This window comes from Bolinopsis microptera, chromosome 3, assembly GCF_026151205.1.
Source record: "Bolinopsis microptera isolate Bmic1 chromosome 3, MBARI_Bmic_1.0, whole genome shotgun sequence".
Classification (NCBI taxonomy): domain Eukaryota; kingdom Metazoa; phylum Ctenophora; class Tentaculata; order Lobata; family Bolinopsidae; genus Bolinopsis; species Bolinopsis microptera.
Genome location: NC_087074.1, coordinates 4,708,696 through 4,726,490, shown reverse-complemented (window position 1 = coordinate 4,726,490; position 17,795 = coordinate 4,708,696). Strand labels below are relative to the sequence as shown.

General features: G+C 39.8%; 3 protein-coding genes and 1 long non-coding RNA gene across 4 annotated transcripts in view; 3 read left to right on the top strand and 1 right to left on the bottom strand.

Annotated features, from left to right (window-relative positions):
* Positions 1–17,795, bottom strand: part of LOC134812866 (uncharacterized) — a 912,489-nt gene that overhangs the window by 473,771 nt on the left and 420,923 nt on the right. The gene's annotated exons all lie outside the window — the stretch shown is intronic.
* On the top strand, positions 384–16,298 carry LOC134812573 (uncharacterized). Its single transcript, XM_063820058.1, has 13 exons — positions 384–438; positions 11,631–11,651; positions 11,834–11,943; positions 12,468–12,649; positions 12,818–12,936; positions 13,371–13,513; positions 13,676–13,889; positions 13,993–14,105; positions 14,461–14,586; positions 14,697–14,800; positions 15,465–15,561; positions 15,873–16,064; positions 16,200–16,298. The coding sequence occupies exons 1-13, from the start codon at positions 384–386 to the stop codon at positions 16,296–16,298; spliced, it is 1,575 nt and encodes a 524-aa protein (XP_063676128.1).
* Positions 16,296–16,809, top strand: LOC134812310 (uncharacterized). The gene is made up of 3 exons (XR_010159915.1): positions 16,296–16,371; positions 16,482–16,621; positions 16,748–16,809. It is a non-coding gene; the product is annotated as an uncharacterized LOC134812310 (long non-coding RNA).
* The window catches only part of LOC134812572 (uncharacterized), a 4,279-nt gene continuing 3,344 nt past the window's right edge, over positions 16,861–17,795 (top strand). Inside the window, exon 1 of the mRNA XM_063820056.1 lies at positions 16,861–16,906. Coding sequence (XP_063676126.1) covers positions 16,861–16,906 — 46 coding nt within the window. The remainder of the gene's footprint in view (positions 16,907–17,795) is intronic.

Here is a 17,795-nt window from a genome sequence, read left to right as displayed (position 1 = left end):
CCGCTCGGAGTCCGCCCGGAGTCCGGCGGCTCCGCCGCGGACTCGACTCCGCGACGGATAGTGCCTGGAGTGGCGTAGAAGTAGAGCTGGACTAGCCCTGCATTCTCTCCCTCAGCAGATAAGAAGTACACTAGCACCTCATCGTCACTCCCCAGCAGACTATCCGTCCTAATTTCTAAAGGTGTCGACTCAAGATCCCACTCTATTTCCACGTCATGTTCGACTGGTAACCCACCTGGTAATTGTATGTTTAACTCATGACTACTGAGCAACGATTAATGAATATCATGAATTTAAAGAAAAGATGTTCTAGCAAAACTGTAAAGGAATTGTAAGAATGTCGCCCATAGTTTATTCCCAGAGTTTAAGGGCCCGACCATACTATGACTGTTGACTCCATGACTGTTGTCATGGTGCGGTCAGATGTAATGACCATAGGTACGTATAGTGTGTTTATAGGGCGTGCCAAGGATACGTGACAACTCCTCAGGCACGTCGCGAGCGGCTTTTCACTTTTCAAAAGCCGTGCCTAGCCAAAAATCCATGCCTGACGTGACTGCAGGCACAGTCTATTCAGTACTCGTGCCAACTGTCATGGATAACGTGACGTCACGATTACCTTATAAGTTCTATATTTTGCGTGATATGGACATTGGCAGTGCAGAGTGCAAAGATAGTATTAAAGTACAGCTACAGATCGTCTGAAAAATCGATCTACCGACACAAAAAGCTTTCAAAGGATTTATGACGTTATTAGGCTGACTAACTTTCCAAAATTTTCCACATGTCTTAAGGCCACTTTTTGTTACTTTTGCCACTTTTTACCACCTTTCTTGTTTGTCAAATATCTTCAGCTGTGAACATCGTAGAAGGTTACAAATTAATCGAGGGTGTTTATCTTATCGACGAGAAATTTTTGTCCGAAAAATGTTCACGTCAGACAATCAGATAATTTGATAATTACTAATTACCAAAAATCATAAAAATGTTTATTGGCTCGAGAATTTTTCGAAAATTTTTCACTTATACATTTTTTGAGACTTTACAAAATTTTGAAAATTTGAAAATATAGTTTTTATAAGTTTTTTCGAAGCTCAGACCATTGTTTGGATGACGAACCGCATCATACCGAATTGGTCCCCATTGGGAATCAAACCCCAGTCGTCCGCGTGAGAAGCAAATGTATTAAAACCACTAAACCACCCGGCCGACGTGACAGCACTCACTTTTTACTATTTTTATCCCAATTGTCATAATATGTTTACTTGATATCTCAATCATTAGAGTAAAGCTAGAGCTCACTTTCTTCTCAGGAAAACTGTAATTTGAAAGGCCAATCACTATGCACTATAATTTGACTTGATCCAATTATTTCGAATAAGTAATAACTAAAATATGCGATATTGAACGTTGATTCGAAAAAAATTAAAATAATTTTAATTAAATTTGATGTAGACGCCGATAAAGTTGTGACAGTAAGTCGTTTTCATAAAAAGTGGGGAAATTTGGCTTTCATGAATACCAACTAGTAATTACTAATTTTAAAACATCTCCAGTTGTGAGGATGGTATGAGGTTTCATTTTTATTTTAATCGAAAAATTTGTTGCTACTTGGACGATAAGCAAATTAATCAATTAGCTTATTATTCAATCAGTAGTTGTACTTTTAAAGCCCTTAGTAATCGATTAGTAAGTGATATCAGAATAAGTATTTAAATAATAAATCAATTGTTAACTGAAACGTTCGGGTGGTAACGTTTAGCCTCCCGTGTCCATAATTATAATATGACTAGTAAAGATTTTACCATATAAAATTTTACCTTTGACTGATGACCACAGTAGTGTCGTCAAAATGATGATCGTTATCGTCATGACGTTTTACCACTCACTCACAACTTGATAAAAATGAAACAACTAATATGTTATAATTATTTATCATTAATAATGTACTTATTATTTTACACACTAGTATAAGAATAATAAAAAGTTATGTTTAATCATTTATATCAGGGAAATCTTAACATATTTCTGGAAATTTTAGTATATTTTAAGTCGATTCTCCTGTTCAATTTCGGGTCTATGATCTTCAAACTAGTGCAGAATCAAGCAAGTTATGGTAGTCCTCATAATTCTGCGGCCTCTATGTATCGTAATCTCGCACAACTCCGAAAAACCGTTGTGAGTTTGGCATGTGAAAATTTGCAGCCTTCCAGACATCGATTGGGTTAACGAAGTGTCGTACGTCACCTCAAGATCGGGTGACAGGGGGCTGAACAGGCCAGAACCCAATTGATTGGGTCTGAGGTCACGTGACTATGAGCCTGAGGTCACGTGACTATGACGTCACCAGAGCTTGCTCTCCGAACTCGAGCTTCTCGATCAGGCCTTATATGGAATAATATAGTGTACCGTGTGTAATTGGATCCAATTATAGGAGCTGCGCAATTATTGCTGCATATTGATCATATATCACCTTCTGAAACCCAACAGGCAGAGCTAGCTAGGCCAGAGATTTGAAAATAGAAGGATTTTTTGTTAATGAATATAGTAGCGAAAATCATGTAACCCTATGTTTTAGTGGACGCAAAACACGATAAAACTGGTTATAATTATCATACTCAAGGGCAAATTGCTTAAAAATGGACTTGAATGTCATAAATGTTATTATAAGCTAAGCACCTGAGCGGCTTATCGGGTGGCACCAGTCTCTATGCCGAATCTCAGTTATTGTAAACAACGACGCCACTAATTCTCAGCTAATAATCAGGCTTATGATGGAAAGATCTCAAGTTCAGAAGACGAAAGAAATTTATCCAAATATTTGCTTAAGATTAACGAATAAGGATTTCAACCAATATCGAAAAAGACTACCAAGGATTGTATCGGGACTTCTATATCGGTATTTCAAGTCTTCATAGCGGTTTCAGGATGAACTAACGGGATTTTAGGATTGGGTTAGGGCTCTGTTATGAGAATGGTCCCCTTCCGTTGTACACTACTCAGTACCTTCTGCCTTAAATTTAAAGTTAACCTTACCTTTTACCTAGCATATGTAGTTAATATTACCTTGTATCTTACAATTAGAGTTAACCTTACCTTTTACCAAGCATATTTAGTTAATATTACCTTGTATCTTACAAATACAGGGTGGGCCAAAAGTCAGTGTGCAAACGTTGGGTCTTATACCTCCGCCGTGTTTTATATTTGAGAGCTATTGCTTTGCAGATGGCATACTGTACTTACTGGTTCGAGGATTCCGTCGTCAAAATTTGAAAAGTCGAATATTTTAGACCACGCCCATTCAAGATTAAAACACCTATATTGTTTTCTCTGAACATGCTGAACGCCTAATTTTTTCAGAGACGGTAGATTATCAAATGTTGCATATGATCTGAAAACATGAGGCAAAACGGATTAGAAATGACGAAGTTATCAAGCATTTTGTGTATCTCGTTAACAAAATTGACTGGGTGATTATGTGACACCGTGACACGACACCTTAATTGGGCACCCTTAACAATTCCCATAATGTTTAACGGGGTAGTTAACGGGGTCACCTGATCACGTGATTAGAAAAAACCAATCACCTGATCACACGTAATGAATAAACTCGTTATGCTTCATATCTCGGTCATCTGAGAAGCTACAGTTCTAATTCTTTCAGGACAAACGTAATTCGAATGGCCAAACACAATTCAATAACATTTAGCTTGATCCGACTATCCTAACTATCAAATAAATGTGAAAATGAACCTCCATTTGAAAAAAATGAACGCGAATATTTTTCGAGTTGACAAATTCCTCGAACCAGTGGTGGTACTAAGTCATACCATAAGGAAGTATTTCAATTGGGCACTCAGTGACTGAGCTATTAAGGCCAACGTTTGCACACTGACTTTTGGCCCACCCTGTACAATTAGAGTTAACCTTACCTTTTACCTAGCATAAAGTTAATATTGATACCGCGACAATTGACCTCCCGATAATTGACCCCCGACAATTGACCCCCGACAATTGACCCCCGACAATTGACCCCCGACAATTGACCCCCGACAATTGACTCCCATTTAATTACACGGGGGTCAATTGATCGGGTCAGGGTCAGGGTCCGGGTCAGGGTCAGGGTCAGGGTCAGGGTCAGGGTCAGGGTCAGGGTCAGGGTCAGGGTCAGGGTCAGGGTCAGGGTCAGGGTCAGGGTCAGGGTCAGGGTCAGGGTCAGGGTCAGGGTCAGGGTCAGGGTCAGGGTCAGGGTCAGGGTCAGGGTCAGGGTCAGGGTCAGGGTCAGGGTCAGGGTCAGGGTCAGGGTCAGGGTCAGGGTCAGGGTCAGGGTCAGGGTCAGGGTCAGGGTCAGGGTCAGGGTCAGGGTCAGGGTCAGGGTCAGGGTCAGGGTCAGGGTCAGGGTCAGGGTCAGGGTCAGGGTCAGGGTCAGGGTCAGGGTCAGGGTCAGGGTGTCAGGGTCAGGGTCAGGGTCAGGGTCAGGGTCAGGGTGTCAGGGTCAGGGTCAGGGTCAGGGTCAGGGTCAGGGTCAGGGTCAGGGTCAGGGTCAGGGTCAGGGTCAGGGTCAGGGTCAGGGTCAGGGTCAGGGTCAGGGTCAGGGTCAGGGTCAGGGTCAGGGTCAGGGTCAGGGTCAGGGTCAGGGTCAGGGTCAGGGTCAGGGTCAGGGTCAGGGTCAGGGTCAGGGTCAGGGTCAGGGTCAGGGTCAGGGTCAGGGTCAGGGTCAGGGTCAGGGTCAGGGTCAGGGTCAGGGTCAGGGTCAGGGTCAGGGTCAGGGTCAGGGTCAGGGTCAGGGTCAGGGTCAGGGTCAGGGTCAGGGTCAGGGTCAGGGTCAGGGTCAGGGTCAGGGTCAGGGTCAGGGTCAGGGTCAGGGTCAGGGTCAGGGTCAGGGTCAGGGTCAGGGTCATGGTCAGGGTCAGGGTCAGGGTCAGGGTCAGGGTCAGGGTCAGGGTCAGGGTCAGGGTCAGGGTCAGGGTCAGAAGCTGGGTCAAATGCTTTTGTGGCTTTATTATCAGCATAAAGAAATAAGAATTTGGCCACGGAATAACATCTTTAGGTCCCGAAATTTGGACCCCCAAGTGACGTGTCAATTGTAATAGAGTAATAGGGGCATCTGTACTCGGCAATAAAGATTCAATAAACATCTGAACATCAGCTAATTGGACACTATACTGAGGTATCGACTAGGTATCGACGCGAAAGCAACCCAAAGAGATTTTTGCAGTGCATGTGATTGATATAATTAATTGAAACTTATTACAATTCGAAAGTCGTGAATGAAAGGGAAAAGCGAGCGACCGATTTCATTCCTGGTATCATTTTGCATTTGCGGACGGTTATTAAAAATCAAATTAATATCATTTACTTTTGTTTGGGAAAGAGAGACACTGGCAGCGGTCCACCCTACCCATGATTATGGGTTTTGGTCAAATTTATAAACAGACAGAATTTAAAGCATAACTTGAAGCCAGGAAGCCTGCAATATGGCCCGCAAGACAGGAGCCATGCTAAATTACTCTAAATCTAGCGTACCCTACAACGTGTCAGTTTTATAAATGGCTACGTTCCTTGCAACGCGTGATCCTTTAACTCAAACTGATATAATTATATAGTCCTAGTCCTACAGACTAATAATCTAATTGTCGACGGTCCAGGTAACACAAATTCCAGCTGCTCTCTACTTGTTCCGCAGAAGCAATATTAAGAGGTGCACACCGCACGGATCATCTCAAAGGAACTTTTAATCGAATTCCACAATCGAAAGGTCGCATGTGATTTGCCTTGAGTCACTGCAAAGGTATGTGTTTATTACCTGTAAAGTTAGGTTACCAGTCTGCGAATATATAGTCCTAGTTCTACAGACTGGTAATCTAATTGTCCACTTTCCAGGTAACACAAATTCCAACTGCTCTGATCTACTTGATGAAAAAAACCTACTACAATTCCGACTGCTGATGATTCTTTCAAAGAAATTTCTAATAAAACAGTTAACTCAGTGCCAACAATTTAAAATGAAACTAAATAAATCGCGTTACGACGTTTGATTTTGATTGTTTGTCCTGAGAAATTGATTGGGTATTTTAGGTCAAAATAAAATAAAAGAAAGAAGCTGTTGATAATAAAACGGTTTTATATAAACCGTCAACCCAATCCAAACCATAAACACAAACCCGAAGAATCGGAGATAACCGGTGCAGTCTCCTAGCGATGAACAAAAATCTTCAACATAATCTCAGAGACACTATAAAACTGGTCTGTTCTCTCTTCTACCCAGCAAAACTTACCGGCTGGCCGTGTTACTAGACTTATCTTAGCAGACGAAATAATTTTTAAAGGACGCAAATTTTACCTCTCCACATTTTCACTTTATTTGCAGTTTAAAAAAGCTTAGAAATGTTTAAACTTGGAAGACGTCAGTACAGCTCAAGCTGGTCATAGTCACACTCACAGTTATGAAGTTCATAATATGAACAGTTTATAAATAGAAACAGCGGCAAAAGGATTATTGTATTAAACCAGCAGGTAATGGTATCTTTCAAATTACATGTTTCATTTGGTGCCGATCAGTGACCATGCAAAATAAATCGAAGCTTTCGCGACTAGCGATGTAGCAGGACTAGCGATGTAGTTATTATTCTACGAAGAATATTCATCCTGTTTATTTCAATATAATTCATGTTTCAAAAAAATAATATTTAGACATTATATAAATGTTTTTATTTTAAACGGAGAATTGTTTGCAAATCATTAATGTCATGAGTCTGATAAAAATAAAAATTGTGACGCGCCTTGTGGTTCATCAGAATCTCATGATATCATTATCATGATTTTAGTTTAAAGACCTGAGTCAGAGCCTAGAGGTTCACTGGGACCGTTGGAGAGAAAGCCTTGTGCAAAATGATCTAACACTTTAGGTGGATATCTTCATAGCTATTGCGAATAAAGTAATTCTTGTATAATAACTGTAAAGTGTCTGTCGTCTGATGGAGGGTGAGCGAGGGGTCTAAAACGGCCGAGAGTTACTTACTTCATGGTTACTTTGGTTGAGTTGATTATCTTCGTAGCAGGAGAGGTCATTAGATTTTTGATACGTAACATGTATCAAATTATTTTATGTACGTGATATGGATTTGGAAACGTACCACATGGTTTTATAATCGACGCAGTTTCATTTTCTGTGCACTGACTGTGAATCTGGGTAATTGGATTATTTGTAAGTCTGTACGCAATTTTAGTAGTTTGATAAAATTTAAATTGCTAGCAGACTTAGGATCAGTATTGACTTATTGATAAATAAATGGAGCCATGAGGTATCATTGTTTCACAGCTGGTGTCTATTTTACAATTTACATCGGTCTGCAGTTCTGTAAAAGTTTGGTTAGGCCAAAGGGAACGCGGTTGAAATCAGCACTTATGGGAACCAGCATGTATAAGTAATTCGGAGAAATTTATACTTACAGTTTTGTAAAAAAACTTTAAATTCCTATATTTTGAAAATTTTGTTGAAATTGAGAAGCTGGATTTGAAATAAGAATAAGCAGGGTCGTTAGCGTGGAGCAGCTGAACAAGTGGGTTGAAGCTTAACGGACATCTCTACATGTGATTGTGATGTCCTCATAGAGCTGGAGCAGCTCTAAAATGGGATCGTAGTACAGCACCAAATGAACTGAGTTAACTTTAACTTCTTAGTGAGACTATATAAGAGGAGCTGCTTTTGATAAAGTATTTGATCAAATGCAGGTTTTAAGGTTGTAATCCCAATTATAGTTTGCAGCGTACTTTTGCTTCGCTTCAAATGTAGGCTATAACGATGTAATTTACTAGTTATAATGTAGTAATAATTTGCTGGTACAATAATTCTGTTGCTATACCAGGATTTTAATGATCTAAAATATTGCGTAGCCTTACGTAATTAACTGTTAACAGACTATTAAATTCTGAATACATTCTAATATTTGGATATTAGCTGATCGTGAGTTTAAAGTTTATCGCTCATTAATATTTGTATTGTAGAACAAAGGATCGAGCTAATGTTGGTCGCAGCTTCTTTGCTGTTCTTGTAAGTTTTACTTTATTTCTAGTTACGGTCACGGAGTACATAACACAAACATTTTAACTATTCAATGTATGATAGCCGGCTCATACCTCATATTATTTTGCTCGCTCGAAAATTAATATGCGACTTAGGTTTATTATTTATTTGGTTTTTCAGCCGAACAAAACGATTTTACAAAAACCCTAATAGTAAGGGGAAAAGTGGTCGATTTAAGGGTTCCGTTGGATTTGAATGTTCACAAGGATTTCTCAACGGAATATGGTAGTTAGGACCCCTACGAACATAATTAGACTTGTTGCCAATTTTGTATCTCAACTGAAACACCACTTTTACCACTTTTTACCACCTTTGTACCACCTTTCTGGTTTGCCAAATATCTTTAGTTGTGAACATCGTAGAAGGCTGCAAATTAACCTAAAATGTTTATCTTATCAAGGAGTAAAACTTTTGTATCAAAATTTTTACATTGGACAATCAGCTAATTGGATAATTACCAATTAGTTAATCACCAAAAAAGTGAAAATTGTTTATTGGCTCAAAATGATTGAAATCGTTTGAAACACGGAGAAATGTAGTTTTTCGAAAAACTTCAAAAATTTTTCACTTAAAAATTTTTTTCGAGACTTGGAAAAAAGTTTGAAAATTTGAAAATATTTTTTTCCGCCAAAGGTGATCGAATTGCATGAAACGTGAATAAAAATGCTTTGCAGTAAAACTTCGAAGATTTTTAGATTGGGGAATTCTAAAATCATCAATATTTGAAGTTGGAGTTCAGTAAATCTCGACATATTTTAGTAATTAGGAATAGCTTAGCGGAAAGGGCTGAACCTGAAAAAGGTTAACCACACAATATTAGAGTTTCATAACTAATTACAATACAGCTTTATCAAATTCCACATAAAGAAACAGCACAAAAGGACCATTTAAGATCGAACCGATTTTACCTGCTGTTCTATCATTTTATTGATTTCAATGATCAAAACCTCTGTACTGTCAATCTTGCCAATCTATACCGGGTATCTGAATGTACCGGACCTTTTATTTACCTCTATAATTAGACCCAGTTGTGCAAGAAATCCGATTTCTCACAGGGGTTTCTTTTAACTGTGCACTTTTTGTCACTCTCGCAAGAGGCCCGGTATTATAGGGGGGTATAGGAAGCGTAAATATACCTTCCATCATCCACTGTGGCTTTTTTGTATTGTGAATGCGCATGCCGCTTCGTTTGCTATGCCAGATACCTCAAATAACCCCCATATCTCATTACCAGGGTCGGGATAGAGCTGGAGATAGCATCGAGAGGTTGCTAGAAATAGCTAGATTTAGAGTAAACTGGTGGTAGCTGGGTGGTGCTAGCATGGATGTAGCAGAACGTAGCTACACGGGGTTTCATTGGAGTTGGTTATTTTAATGGCCAAAGAGTGCCGGAACTAAAGTTACTTAAGATTGCAGTTGAGGGGCAGTGCAGTAAACCACGGTGTAGTCAGGGACACAGAGTGCAAAAGAACAGTGCAAGTGATACAGTCTGCAACAGTAAAACGCCGAAGAAGGAGATAAGATTGTGGCTGCAGAGGAGGAGAGGAGCTGGAACCTGATTGTGTTTGGGTTGAAAGAAGAGGAGGAAGAAGAGTTTCCTGCTCTGGTAACTGCATTTTTGGAAGAGGTGGGGTGAGAACTTATTTTCAAGCGACAAGGGTGGGCTGGAAGCAACCAGGTACAGCTATCCGACCTATTAAGATCACCGTCCTGAGCTTAACAGCCTTTTATCAGAATCTGATGAAAACAGAGAGACTGACCCACCCTTTTTAGATCCAACGAAACCCTTTATATAAATCGACTTTTCCGCATGAATTACTTCATGGTATCTTCTTATCAAGGCTACAGACCTTGCCGTACCTAAGCGAGTCTCTTTAGCCCTTTTCTTCTTTAGAGCTTTAGGTTAATGATCAAACTCTTGGCTACTCGCTCTTCACTGGATCTATCAGGAAAGATTACATCTTTTTAGGTCTCAACCAGCCTTAGTTTTCCTGTTTTCATCATGTAGTACTAGTACGTTCTGCCACCTCCATTTTAGCACCACCCAGCTTTCATCAGTTCACTCTAAGTCTAGCTTTGTCGGCGTTTTACTGTTGCAGACTGTATCACTTGCACTGTTCTTTTGCAGTACTCCTGCACTGTAGCTCTGTGTCCGTGACTACACCGTGGTTTACACTGCCCCTCAACTGCAATCTTAAGTAACTTTAGTTCCGGCACTCTTTGGCCATTAAAATAACCAACTCCAATGAAACCCCGTGTAGCTACGTTCTGCTACATCCATGCTAGCACCACCCAGCTACCACCAGTTTACTCTAAATCTAGCTATTTCTAGCAACCTCTCGATGCTATCTCCAGCTCTATCCCGACCCTGGTAATGAGATATGGGGGTTATTTGAGGTATCTGGCATAGCAAACGAAGCGGCATGCGCATTCACAATACAAAAAAGCCACAGTGGATGATGGAAGGTATATTTACGCTTCCTATACCCCCCTATAATACCTGGCCTCTTGCGAGAGTGACAAAAAGTGCACAGTTAAAAGAAACCCCTGTGAGAAATCGGATTTCTTGCACAACTGGGTCTAATTATAGAGGTAAATAAAAGGTCCGGTACATTCAGATACCCGGTATAGATTGGCAAGATTGACAGTACAGAGGTTTTGATCATTGAAATCAATAAAATGATAGAACAGCAGGTAAAATCGGTTCGATCTTAAATGGTCCTTTTGTGCTGTTTCTTTATGTGGAATTTGATAAAGCTGTATTGTAATTAGTTATGAAACTCTAATATTGTGTGGTTAACCTTTTTCAGGTTCAGCCCTTTCCGCTAAGCTATTCCTAATTACTAAAATATGTCGAGATTTACTGAACTCCAACTTTAAATATTGATGATTTTAGAATTCCCCAATCTAAAAATCTTCGAAGTTTTACTGCAAAGCATTTTTATTCACGTTTCATGCAATTCGATCACCTTTGGCGGAAAAAAATATTTTCAAATTTTCAAACTTTTTTCCAAGTCTCGAAAAAAATTTTTAAGTGAAAAATTTTTGAAGTTTTTCTAAAAACTACATTTCTCCGTGTTTCAAACGATTTCAATCATTTTGAGCCAATAAACAATTTTCACTTTTTTTGGTGATTAACTAATTGGTAATTATCCAATTAGCTGATTGTCCAATGTAAAAATTTTTGATACAAAAGTTTTACTCCTTGATAAGATAAACATTCTAGGTTAATTTGCAGCCTTTTACGATGTTCACAACTAAAGATATTTGGCAAACCAGAAAGGTGGTACAAAGGTGGTAAAAAGTGGTAAAAGTGGTGTTTCTGTTGAGATACAAAATTGGCAACAAGTCTAATTATGTTCGTAGGGGTCCTAACTACCATATTCCGTTGAGAAATCCTTGTGAACATTCAAATCCAACGGAATGCCACTTTTCCCCTTACTATAACCTAAATTTTAACTTTTAATTTAAAGTGATTATCAAATTTGAGAGCTATCGTGATGCTAAATTATCAAGAGAACCCTTAATTCCAGATTGCCTGCAGTTTTAGCTGGGAACGCACCAGGTAAGTTAAATTAGTTTAATAGCTTCATTCATTCAAAAATAATGGTTCTACTTGTTTTGTTACAATATGAACAATGAATAACGCTCCCACTAAATCGCTCGCCCAAATGTTTAAAAATTGTTGATTTTTGGACGTTGATTCCGAATCACCCCCATGACCTTTTTATTTCGTAATTTCAACAGGGGAATGGAGTTGTGCTCCGCTTACTACAATAACATCGTCTGTTGAGGGATGTGTGACGTCAAGCTCTTATGCAAACGGAGTATGGAGCATTGGAACTTCAAACTCCAAGGTAATGTTCGTTTCATCACGTTATACATTAATATTATCACGTGAAACATAATACAGATGTCACTTTCACTTTCTCTTTCATCACGTGATGTCACATTCAACCTCACGTGACGTCACATTCACCCTCACGTGACATCACATTTTCCCTCACGTGACGTCACATTCTCCCTCACGTGACGTCACATTCACGCACACGTGACGTCACATTCACCCTCACGTGACGTCACATTCACCCTCGTCCCTCACGTGACGTCACATTCTCCCTCACGTGACGTCACATTCTCCCTCACGTGACGTCACATTCTCCCTCACGTGACGTCACATTCTCCCTCAAGTGACGTCACATTCTCCCTCACGTGACGTCACATTCTCCCTCACGTGACGTCACATTCTCCCTCATGTGACGTCACATTCACCCTCACGTGACGTCTCATTCTCCCTCACGTGATGCATTGTTTATTTTGAGTGTTCTCACACTTGTATCCTTCTAGTTCTATAATATATAACATAAGTTAATTTATCCAGTCTGGAGCAGGGGCTAACAAGTTTTGTGTAATCTCGCTTTCTGGGGAGGGACTTCACACCAGCAAAGACTTTTACGTCAAGGCCCGTTTCTCTAACAGCGATTCAAGTGCCAGAGCTGGTCCCTTCGGAGGTATTACCTTTAATATGGAGGACGATAACAATGGCAACTACGTAATGATGAGGTGAGACGAAACATTATGTGAAAATGTAGATGCTGGAGGGTGAGAGAGAGGGGAAGGGGCATAAAAACCCGGACTTTTCTTACTAAGTTACTATATTGCCCCACTACTATGGATTGATTATTAAAAAGAGATATTGACGACGTCAAAAAGTAATACATTTTCTCCCAGATTGAAGGTGCCAGTAATGGCTAATGTTCAAATGGGTAAAATAGTTAACGGTAATGGACAAAATCTCGCTCAAAGCAAAGTCAAGAATAACGCTGTCGCTTCTGGTGCTGCGACTCTAGGTTAGTGATGATAGATAAGGAAGGTTTAGCCCGGAATTTGTGTAAAATCCGAGTTGGAGGTGTACGGTAGACTTTAAATCAACAAACTAGGACCATAGAGCAAGCTTTTGAGTAGGCTTCGGATCTCAGGCATCAGCAGTTGTTAGCTGTATCAGCGGGGTGGCATGAATACCAAATGACCTAATTATGACCGAACCTAAGCGTGCGAGTAATTCATATTCATTCTATCCTCCTGGGAGATGATGATCCAAAACGTTGCTAATATTATAATAATATAAGGTGATATGATTAATAACAGCGGTCGATTACCAGTGGGCAGTGGCCAATCTTCATTTCCAATATATTGCGCCCTTATTAATAAAAATTGGCCCCAAAGCAAGCATGAAACCCACCCAAGATGAATCATTGTGTTTCACATCGTGTGTTTCCCTCAGAGATCCTGGTTCAAGGTGAGGAGGAGTCAGTTTGGATAGACGGTGTTCGAGAAGAGTCTATCTCCTCTCAGCAGCCCTTCTTTGTAGCACCTGGTCATGTTGGATTCGGCTTCCAATCCGTAACCAGTTGGCCTACTATCAAGGTTTGTAATTCCTAATTTGGGACTTCAGGTTAAACTTTGTAAAAAATAATAGCTATAACCTCTAATAACAGGTAGAAGAATTTGTTCAGTGCCAAATCTCTACCAGTCTTACAACTTTACAATACATATAGGGAAAAACTAATATCTGACTTCCATTCACAGGTAGAAGGAGCTGAGGTTTGTACACCTATAAGCTGTACTGCTGAAGATGGAACAACATACTCTGGAGGAGAACAGTGGCCAGGAGAAGATGGAAAAACTTGTACTTGCTCTGAGGCGGGTATCAACTGTGCGTGTGGTGACGACACTCTGGTCTGTCCGGGAGGCACTGTGAAGTGGACAGATCCTGAGGAGTGCGAGTCTAAGTGTATCAAATGTAGGTTATGATGATAACTGAACTTATATGGGTTAGTGACCATGGTGATAAAGAATAAAGATTCATTACTACAATAACTTAGTACTCACCTAATTAATTTCAGCACCAGCTTATTGCTCCAGCTCCGGAGATCCTCACTACAGGTCGTTTGACGGAAAATACTATGATTTCCATGGAGTATGTACATACCAGGCAGCTAGTTGTGGGGACTTCGTTGTAAGTTTTATTTACTAGCTTCTTTTTTATCATTAGATTACGGTTTTTACGTTTGTCAGTTGTGGTAGGTTCTTCAAACATTATCAGCAGGACTGTTTGTGGTTTCTACCTGCAAAGAAAGCCATGAATTTAAGATTTAGTATCTTTTATTACTCCGTTTATCTGTGTATGTCCTTCCATGGCCAGTTCCTGAGTTTCCACGCCTTACCTGTGATCTGGGGTCCTGATCAGAAGATAATGCAGAGTGAGAGGCTGGCACCATCCAGTAATCCACAACCTGCAATTCTTCAGTAGAAAATATCTAGGCATACAAAGTACAAACTGCAATATTTCTGATGATTGATTTTTATTTCAGGTAAATTTCAAGAATGTTGATCTTCATAATCGAGCCCCAAGATACACAGGACGGATTGAACTGATTTTCAAGGGATCAAAATTTTCTATCGAGAGAGGTTTGGTGTCAAAGGTCGATGACGTAAATGTGAGTACTTCAATTCTATATTAACTACTGTCTCGGTAAAAATTGTAAATAGTGGGCTAATACTAAAATCTCATAATTATATTTTAATCAGCAAATAACCAACTTACCAGGTGCAAATTCCCTACATCAAACACTACAACAATGGAGACAGGGTTGAAATCATCATAATGGTCAACTTGAAATCAGGCTGTACAACAAGGGCAGAAACCCATCCGTGCGTCTGCGTGCTACAAACGGTGGTTCTTATATCAACGCTGAAATGTGGCTCCACGGGTCTTGTGCTGACATAACAAAGGGTATGTGTGGGAACTGGAATGGGAACCCTAGCGATGATCTAACGGGAGGAAGTGCAAATAGTTTGGGAATAATGCACCAGAAATACGATGAGAACTGTCCTGCTCCCCCTCTCCACCAGATGTTTGCAGAGACGTCGGAAACCTGCACGACGAAGCTGAGGCTATCTGCTCTGCTCTCTTGAGTACGTGGTCTCAATTTTAATTTTTATCAATAATTAACTGGGCCTTGATCTCGAATATTACTCGCGGTTTTAAGAAATGAACCCGTTTGACATTCAAAGTTCAGAGAACAACTTATTACACCCCCCCCCCCCCCCCTCCTAGATGACCCGTTTAAACAATGTAACGGTGCGTCCCCTATTGGAGACAGAAACGGTGGTCCCATGAAGGATTGCATGATGGCGTCTGTAACTGCTATTAGATGAAGTGAGAGCTTTTATTGATGGACTTTCTTTCAGTTTTTATATCTTACCAGTATGTTTTATATTCCAAGACTTGTGATTTTATCAGAATCATAGAGTTTTTTCTTCTACAAAATATTTGTAGTAGATACAAAATGATTCACAGAGTTACTTCCTTCAGGCGGTGTGCCTGTGCTCAATTTGATGTGTATGCTACACAATGTCAGAATAACGGCTTTAATGTCGCAAACTGGAGAAAACAATATTTCCATCTGTCGGTAAGCTATTCTGGAATCCAATATTGTTGTGACATAAAAAGCTAGTTCTTTTTTGAAAACAACCATTTATTAACAAAGTTGGGCAATTGTAAAACATTGATGATACATGTATTTGATCAGCTTAAATTTGTAATTAAGTCACATCGATAGCATGGCTACATATCAAATTAACCTGGTTATAAAAAATAAAATTGAATAAAGATCCATCTAAAAAGTATTAAGTTCAACTATAGATTTCTAAGCTCCGGCCCAATTTAATAAAATTTATCATAACTTTTGTCGAACCACAGCTACTCTGAATATTCCCTCAGCGTACGAAAGTCCTGAACCAACAGTGTACCTATCTGACGGAGCCACCCCCAGTACCAACTTGTCTCAACAAGGAGCCAGAGAAGACCGGGACTGTTAGAGGGTGTTTCTGTCCAGCAGGAAAGTTCCTACAGGATGGAGTTTGTGTAGATGCTAGCGGGTGCAAGTGTCTCTACGAGGGACAGTTTTATGATGTGAGTGACTGACGAGCGCTTTAGGAAATTAAGATTCAGTAACACGGAAAATTACTCATCTCAGGTACCCTTTCTCAATAAGTATAACTTTTTCAACAAGAATAATTTTATTTTGTAAAACCTCTGAATAAACAGAACGGAGCAGTTATAGAAGAGGAAGCAGAGTGTCAGACATGTACTTGTCAAGATGCAGGGGAGATGGACGTGTCAAGACAAGGAGTGTCAAACTCTTAACTGTGAGGAAGACCAGCTAGAGGCAAGGAAGGATGATGAATGCTGTCCCTACTGTCTTGATAACTGGGTCGTGGTAAGTTAATATTTTAGTTGTTAGATCAAACTAAGGAAAGCTCCACCTATGTGTGGAATGTGCTGTAAAGTGTGAATATGTTGTTCGTTTTAAGCAAGCATCCTCTCCAGGCAGAGAACCCCGACAACCAGATCAAGAAAGGACAGTCTCTAGTTCTGACCTGTGAAGTACTTGTAGAGGGGGTCAGCAAGAAGGACATTGTTTGGTTTAAGGACGGTAAAAAGATAACTAAGGGAATCTCCAGAAACAAGTGGGTGTTCATACAATAATGAATTTGGCCACTAAATTCATTATATATTTTTGCTTAAATCCCAAAACTTCTTTGAAGCTGTGTGTATTAATTAATACCTCAATAAAAATTGTAACTTCTTTACAGGAAGATGCTGACTGTATTCTGACGCTGATGCTGATGATGATATGGAAACCTACACTTGCCAGGCCACCAAGGATGGAGTCACTGCTAGTGACGACTTTGAAGTAGATGTGGTAATGCCTGCAGTTTGTGAGCATGAGGATGGTACGAGCTTTGAAGAAGGTACCATTTATTAACCTCAGGAGACAGAAAGAGTGCACGTGTGATGCACAAGGAGTACATCACTGTGCCTGTATTGTTGGGGGAGGGGGGGAAAAGAAAAAAAATTTGGGGGTCCCCCCTGGGTTTTTTTAACACCAACTGTGTCAAAAAACCTTGTTTTCTGGCAAGGGGGCCCTGTGCCCGTTTTGCTGTTGTTTAAAAATTTTCAAAACTAACGTCAATGGCTCAAATTTGCTTTAAAAAGGGTGACTGAAAGTAAAATTCGGCTTTTTTGGTGATGTGATGATGTATTTTGCTGACCCAAAAAAAAAAGACGGGGGCTAGTACTAGCACAAATTTATTTTGGGAAAAGCCCATAGAGCGTACATAAAAATTTTATTTTATTAAAAATTTAAGAAATTAAATAATTGTTTTCATGATAAAATACAATGTATTTGGGCAAAAAGAAAGTTGGGGCGGAGTTTTAAAAATGGAAATGAAGTGAGTTAATTTTTTGTAAAAAAACTTTTACAACCCCCCTCCTTAGATTGCTTTCAAATCGGACTTTTATTAAAGGAAGGCAACACGTGACCCTGTTTTGGTGATGTTGTTGCTGTTCCCATGCAAAAAATCTTACAAAAGGGTTTTCCCAGATTCGCTAGAAACAAAGGTTTTAAAAAGTTTTTTTTTTCGCTTAAAAACTTTGCTACGAAATTTTTGGGGAGGGGGAAAAAGGGGGGTTTTGAAATTTTAAAAAGGGGCAACGTTGCTCTTGAATTTGTTTTAAATATGGACCCGATTTTTTTTTGTGACCAAACAAGGAGAAAATTAAAAATTTTTGCGAGATCTTAAAAAACATTGCGGCAATACACGTGACGTTACACGGGGACGGAAAAGACCCTTTGGTTGA